Genomic DNA, 7,867 nt, shown 5'->3' with positions numbered 1-7,867 from the left:
ACAACGCCTGGCCATTTTTTGGTTGCAACCGTCATTGTTGTTTTTGGCAGGCCCAGGCTGGATTCAAACCTGCCACCTTAGGTGTATGTGGCTGGCGCCCTAGCCACTTGAGCCACAGGTGCCGAGCCTAAATACTCTTTAACCTATGAGTATCCCAACAAAGAATAAAAATAAATTCATAGATATGCAGATTCTACAAAATGAAATGTTACCCAGAAATTAAAATCTGTTCATCTACTGCTGTTGTTATAGATCTGATGATCTACCTGGATCATCATCTCTCCTCAATAAGCTCACTGACAAAGACACTTCAACATTCTAATCTCTCTCAAGGTGGTGCCTTACAAGGTCCAGGCTCATCACGTTTTACTTTTTAATACATATATACATCTCATATACATATCCTTTCCAACTGTAAACTAAATATATTGTTGTTAATAATGGTTCTCAGAAGTTTTTCCTATTTCCATAACTTTATTAAAGTTAAAAAGTAAAATAATGAAAAATGAGGACTTCTATCAACTTTATTAGCTGTAATGATTTACATTATTTATAATTATATACCATAAATATTGTATAACATATAATCATAACAAAAACTGTAGTTTTGAAAAATGTTTTATTCAAGAATTTTCCAAAATACAGTTTCCTAGATTGCTACAAAAGAAAGAAAATTCAATAAGAAATTTAAATCATTAAATATGTTTCACTAGTATATACATACAGAATGCCAAGCAATAATATTTAGCCTTGGAATGCGTACCATATCTTTGTTTTCTCATTAAAGGCTCAACCCAGCACTTAGTATTGGCTATGTACAACAGGCAAAGTTCCATGTTCCTCGGAGTTTGACATTAGCCACCTTAAATTATAGCTGTGGTAGTTTGTCCACTGGAGTGTCAAATTTGAAGTCTGTCGGGAACAGATCTGGGGCTCGAGGATAGATTAGCCTGTAGGACTGTCTGATTGTAACATCAGCAACACCAGCAATATCTCCAATTTCTGAAAGACAAAAATAAAAATAACACCACAACTTCCAAACTACTTCTTTGCTATTACTACTTACGTTCTAATTGGTGAGATTTGGCAATATAAAGTGCCAAACTGAAAAACAAAACCAAAATACTGTTTTCTCAAAACATATTAGAAATACATACTAGAAGGCAGAAAAAGCAGCAGCTAAAGTCAGTAACAGTAGATTACTTATTACCTTAAGGCAGGCATCCTCAAACTACTGTACGGCCCTCGGACCACATGCAGCCCACCAAGGACATTTATCCAGCCAGCCGGGTGTTTTTGCCACCACTGCCTGTCCTGCTTAGCAGCCAACTCATCCTGGGGCCCACAATCCGGGCCTCCAACAGTCTGATGGACAGTGAACTGGCCCCCTGTTTAAAAAGTTTGAGGACCCCTGCCTTAAGGGTTGTCATTACTTTAAAAGGTTTAATTCATGTAAAACATCTGAAGTGTTCAAGGCATAGCACTCTGAGTGATAACTATTATGTTAGGCAGTGTATTTAGAACTGATTGCTCTTTTTTCCTGTTTTTTTCTTCGAGACACAGTCTCACTTTGTCACCTTTGATAGAGTACCATGGCGTCATAGTTCACAGCAACCTCAAACTCTTGGGCATCAGCAATCCTCTTGCCTCAGTTTCCCCAACAGCTGGGACTATAGGCACTTGCCATGACTCCCAGCTAGTTTTTCTATTTTTAAGTAGTATTGAGGTCTTGCTCTTACTCAGATTGGTCTCAACTCCTGAGCTCTAGCAGTCCACCTGCCTTGGCCTCCCATGAGTGCTACAATTATAGGCATGAGCTACTGCGCCTGGCCTGCTCTTTTTTCTTGATAAATCTTTTTGAGGAGCACATACATAATCCATGAATACATTCTTATAAAAAAAATTCACTTTGCATTTCTGTGTTTATAAGTTGTCCCCTAGCTAACTTGTGTGAGAGATTCTTCTTAAAAACAAAATGAGCTGTACAAGTACTGTTCCACAGCCTTTTTACACCAGACTTAATACACCAGAGATCAAACAGTTACATATTATAGCGTAGTAGATGTTTTTCACTATTGTGAACGCGTACTTGAGTATATTTATTTTAAGCTTACATGAATATTTCTATTCTTATAGAATCTTAGTAGGTCCACTTTTACCCTTTAAAGTCATTAAATGTCACTATTTTCTCCTTTTGAAGTCATTAAAAGCAATACTAAAGAACTGCCCCTACACTAATTTTTATAAATACTTTATTAAAATGGATTTCAAACACACCCTTTAATATAAACTCTCTTTAACACCTCTTCAGTCAATTCATATCAGTGAGATTTTACTGATTTTTCAGTGCAGATTCCTGCCATTACTGTTCAATTAACTATTTTAAATTTCCTTATCTCATGTTGTATGACATTATTCTAGATCTAAGTACCGATGAATAGCAACTATCTGAATGTCAACTGCCTGCTGGGCAGGGAAAAAAAGGACCTTAAATTTCATATAAAGTGCTAAGAAGCAGAAAGCATCAAGGTAAATATTTTCGTGTTGACTTTTTTGTTTTCTAAGGAGATGGGGGTCTCTCTCTGTCACCCGGCTGGATTGCAATGGCTCAATCATAGCTGACTGTAACCTTGAACTCCTGGACTCAAGCAAACCCTCTTACCCCAGCCTCTTGAGTAGCTAAGGCTATAGGTGCAAGTCACTGCACCTGGCTAATTTTAAATTTTTTTTAGAGACAGAGTCTCACTGTGTTCCCCAGGCTGGTCTTAAACTTCTAGCCCTGAGCAATCCTTTATCCTGGCTTCCTAAAGTCTGGGATTACAACTGTGAGCCACTGTGCCCAGCTTTGTTCTGCTAACTAGAATAAACTTGACAACTAGGAATGAAGATGAGGACATTCTGCCAAGCTGGGACATCTCAATTTTACCAAAAGACTCGAAAAAGTAAGTAGAGGCCAAATGGAATAGATTCATGGCACACTTATATAACTAATGATTGGCTTTCTCACTCTAATCACTCCACTGTATCATTTATTATTTTATCAACATACAACCTAAATTGAGGCAAAAGGCTGTTTTGAATAGGGTATCACAAACTTACCGAAGCCAGTAATTCACTAACTTCAACTTTTAAATTTAGAAATTGACTTCTCCTTTCTCTTTATAAATCTTTAAGGATTACAGAAGTAATCCATGAATATTTGCATGTAAGGAAATTCACTTAATACTTCAGTTTGAAAATTTCCCTACAATACTGAATTTAAAATGACTTCAGAAGGAACAGGCGAGGTGTAGTAGCTCTTGCCTGTAATCCTACCACTCTGGAAGGCAGAGGCAAGTGGACTGCTGAGCTCAGTAGTTCGAAACCAGCCTGAGCAAGAGTGAGACCCCATCTCTAAAAATAGCTGGCAGTTATGTTAGGAGCCTATAGTCCCAGTTACTCAGGAGCCTGGGGCAAGAAGTTCACTTGAGCCCAAGAGTTTGAGGTTGCTGTGAGCTATGACGCCATGGCACTCTACCAAGGGTGACAGAATAAGACTGGGTTTCAAAAAAGAAAAAAAAAAAGAAAGTAACTATGAATACTGCAAAAAAGAGAAAACAAACAGCCTTCATAGTGTTAAAGGACAATGCTGGAGACGTGGTTACAGTGTGTCTATCTATAGGGTACCGTGCTCGGCAGTGAGAAACAAAGCACGCCCCTCTCCTCCAGGATTTTAAAAAGGCTAAGTTTGGAGAGGACAAGAATAGTCAAAGTGACCAGAAATAATTAAGGAAAAAAGAAAACCTAATACAAACAAAACTAAAACTAAATAATTCAAATGGGGGGGAAAATAAGTTTGTATACAGGGTTATACCTCTGAACATTTTTATTTCTGAGCCACTTAAAAGCAAAATACCGTATTTCGTAAGTGCCACTGCTAAGGAACCATGTCTGACGTGGATTTTGGATATTCACCTGCTTCACACTTAAAATGGAAAAACAATCACACACTGCAGCCTTCACAGTTTCATGACCACCTTCAGGATAAGGAACTCTACCTTTTTGGGTCCTCTTCTCAGCTGACGCCTGTGAGGCCATGTAGATAGCTGCCGCCGCCACAGAAATGGGGCTCCTCCCGGGAACCAAGTCCAGCTCCACAGCCTTGCGTGCTATGTGTGTAGCTGCCATCTGAACTTGCTTAGGAAGACAAAGGTTGGAGCAGAACCTAGACATGAAGTCTCCAGTGGTAATCAAATCCACACTGGTTTCTAAAGCTTTCAAAATAAGTTTAAAACATCGACCAATTTCTTTCTTAGAAATTCGTGATACAGCACATATTTCTGAAAGAAGAAAAATTTAATGAATATATAGCCCTCTAGTTCATTTTAAAATTTATCTTTTCTGATTCTAAAAATAATACATTGATAAAAATTCAATCTTGCCTTACAGATGAAAGCCTAATCGTCTCAGTGATACTTCCTAGAGAGGTCATTTTTACTTTATTTGTTTGTTTTTTGAGACAGACTCTCACTTTGTCACCCTTGGTATAGTGCCGTGGCATCACAGCTCACAGCAACCTCCAGCTCTGGGGCTTAGGCAATTCTCTTGCCTCAGCCTTCTGAGTAGCTGAGACCACAGGCGCCTGCCATAACACCTGGCTACTTTTTTGTTGCAGTTTGGCTGGGGCAGGTTTGAACCTGCCACCCTTGTTATATGGGGGCAGTGCCTGGCCCCCTAGAGAGGTAATTTACAATCTCTTGGTTAACTTAAATGTTCATCACACTTTAGATTTACGTCTAATCTTTCAAAATATTAACTTCTCTTCAGTTTCAATTCATGCAACTAAGTTTCTTCAACCAAAGAAAAACTTCTTTGATGTATCAAGGAAATGAAAATAGTAAAACTAAAGAATGCCTCGTTAGCAACACAATGTTATGTGTACCTGCAATCCCTGTAATTATAGGCTGTAGCTCAAAGAGATAAGATATTTAACTTTGTTATTCTAAACATTCAACCACCATACACTTTTAAAATAAATTTAACAAAAGCTTATTTTAGTTGCAGTAACACCAAAAAACAAGATAAGAGCCATTGCTCCTTCACTTTTACATAAGCAAACAAGTAAAAATAAGTATTAATTGGATAAATGAAAGGTATAGTCTTTAGTTAAACTGAGATTTGGCAGCAATGACAGTGTATCACTGCAACATTGTAAAGTTGTCACATGTTAATGGGTAACTGCAAACTGGATAAAAATGTACCAAATCTTTCAAAGCCTCCAACTCAAATGAAAAGTGCAAATGATATATGTGTGTACCTCAAGAGAAGAAATTTCACTAATCCTTTCTAAGGCTTGACTCTCTCACCTGAGGAAACCTAGTCTAGGATCAGGAAGTGTTTGCTTACATCAAGTGAATAAACTTACCACAAAAGGCCTACTTTGGCTTATGATGCCAGCCCTCAATGCCCACAACAGACAGTCAAAACATCTTATTAGCCAGAACACAGTGGACTTAAAATGAACTAAAATAATTCTACATGTGAAAACAGCCTGAAAAGAACATAGTAAGATGACTAGTAACATGGTTACTAAGATCACAGTATGAATCTGTCCTCAAGGAACAAAAAAGGAGGCACTTGCAAATAATGCTCGAGTGCATTACTGTTTGTAACAAGAAAGACATCTTAGTGTCTACGTGTGAAAGCTGCCTAATGTTGGTCAGTTCAGATATTTTTATCCATGCAAATAAAAACTTACCTTTAAATGTCCTAGGAACCCCTTCTTGTCTGCAGGCAATATAGAGACAAGCAGAGGCTATGGCATCATTAGCTCTTCCCTTTAGGCTCTTCTGTTCATACACTTGCTTGAATAAATTATTCGTTCGATCCTTCAAAGCAGAGAAACTAAGTTTAATTAACTCTAGGCCAATTAGTTGTAATATCAAAATTTCATGTATTCATTAAATAAGGCTAAGTAAATGTCAGAATGGCTTAAACTTACAACTATATTTCGAGGTAGGTTGATTCTGTCTGCCATGGTAGTAATTTCTTTGAATGCATTCATCATTGCCCGATCAGAACTACTCATTGTTCTTCGATTTTGGTACTTAGAATTGCCAAACTCATCAAAACTTGCAGCTCCTGTACCCTATAATATAAAGTTTAATAACTAAGTGAATAATTTTTGGAAAACTTGAATAAATAGACAATTTCTGTGACAATATAACTTATGTGATCTGATTCCATATGCTGAAGAAGTAAATCCGCACTAAGCATGCTAATAAGAGTTTCTCTTTAATAAAAAAAGTTTAAGATGTTTTAAAGAGATTTTCTATCAGGATGCTTAAGAAATATGTATGTAAAAAAAAAAAATTTTTTTTTTTTTGAACAGTCTCACTCTGTTGCCCTGAGTAGAGTGTGTGGCATCAGAACTCACAGCAACCTCGAACACCTAGCCTCAAGCAATCGTCTTGCCTCAGCCTCCTGAGTAGCTGGGACTACAAGTGCCACAAAATGCCCACCTAATTTTTCTGTTTTTAGTAGAGATAGGGTCTCACTCTTGCTCAGGCTGGTCTTGAACTCCTGAGCTCAGGCAATCCACCCACCTCGGCCTCCCAGAGTGCTAGGATTATAGGCGTGAGCCACCACACCCATCCTCTGTAATTCTAAATAATTGTTTAAGAACACAGAAAATAGAAAACTTAAGTATATAAAATAAACATAAAAATGATACCAAACCTTACAAAGCTGAATGAGGAAAAAAAGTCCAATTTCATTTATAAATATGCTAGAAAGCAGAATCTAATAATATTATTAAAAGGTATTATACCGGGTTTGGTGCCTATAGCTCAGCAGCTAGGGCACCAGCAACATACACTGGAGTGGGTGGGTTTGAGCCTGGCCCAGGCCTACCAAACAACTACAACCAAAAAATAGTCGGGTATTGTGGTGGGCATCTATAGTTCCAGCTACTTGGGAGACTGAGGCAAGAGAATTGCTTAAGCCCAAGAGTTTGAGGTTGCTGTGAGCTATGACGCCACAGCACTCTACCGAGAGCAACACAGTGAGAATCTTGTCTTTAAAAAAAAAAGAAAAAAACGGTACTATGCCATCACCAAGTGGAAAATGTTCCATAAATGCATAGGTATCTATAATTGGAGAATCCAGTAATATAAAACATTCATAGATCTAATTAGAAAAATCCTATGATCATCTACAAAGGTGCTAAAAAGGCGAGTGAACAAAACTCAAAATTCATTCTTGATAAAGAACACTACAGATAAGTACTTCCTCACTCTTCCTAGAAGAGTGATTGGAAAATCACTCTCCTCGGCCCAAAGCCTGCAATATGATTACTAGAGAAATATTACCAGCATTACTATCAAAGTCAGAAGACAAAGGCACCTCCTCTTACCACTACCATTTTATAACACTGCACTAGGAAAACTAGCCAATGTTAAGAGAAAAATCAGAAGTACAAAATTGGAAAGGAGGTGATAGCTATTTGCAGATATTATCTTTGTGTACTAGAACACTCAAGAAAAATCACTAGAAGAACCTGCTATTGCTGTAAAATAAGAGAATTCATTGAGTGGCAAGGCCAAGATTAACGAACAGAAATCAATATCCTTCATACATACAATCAAAGGACAATAAAGGAAGATACTGCAATTACAACAGCAAAAGCAACAAAAATCTAGAACTAAACTTAAGAAATGTAAGTTAAGACGCTTATGAAGAAAACTTTAAAACATCTTCTGAGGGACACATAAGACACCTAAGGAAATGGAAAAGCATACCATGTTTCTGCATAGAAGATTTATCAGAAAGAAGTCAATGTTCCCCATGTGACTTTGCAAATACATTGAACCAATATCCCCCAAAAAAA

At 37.5% G+C, this 7,867-nt stretch overlaps 1 protein-coding gene across 1 annotated transcript in view; it reads right to left on the bottom strand.

Annotated features, from left to right (window-relative positions):
- Positions 1-603: 603 nt before the first annotated feature.
- The window catches only part of GTF2B (general transcription factor IIB), a 23,819-nt gene continuing 16,555 nt past the window's right edge, over positions 604-7,867 (bottom strand). Inside the window, exons 4-7 of the mRNA XM_003784172.2 lie at positions 5,981-6,127; positions 5,738-5,867; positions 4,038-4,319; positions 604-1,002 (exon numbers count right to left, since the gene is read on the bottom strand). Coding sequence (XP_003784220.1) covers positions 869-1,002; positions 4,038-4,319; positions 5,738-5,867; positions 5,981-6,127 — 693 coding nt within the window. The 3' untranslated portion in view covers positions 604-868. The remainder of the gene's footprint in view (positions 1,003-4,037; positions 4,320-5,737; positions 5,868-5,980; positions 6,128-7,867) is intronic.

Source organism: Otolemur garnettii, unplaced genomic scaffold, assembly GCF_000181295.1.
Source record: "Otolemur garnettii isolate 467f Iridium unplaced genomic scaffold, OtoGar3 scaffold00010, whole genome shotgun sequence".
Lineage (NCBI taxonomy): Eukaryota > Metazoa > Chordata > Mammalia > Primates > Galagidae > Otolemur > Otolemur garnettii.
The sequence above is the reverse complement of the archived record's forward strand: the minus strand, read 5'-3'. Positions and strand labels throughout refer to the sequence as shown.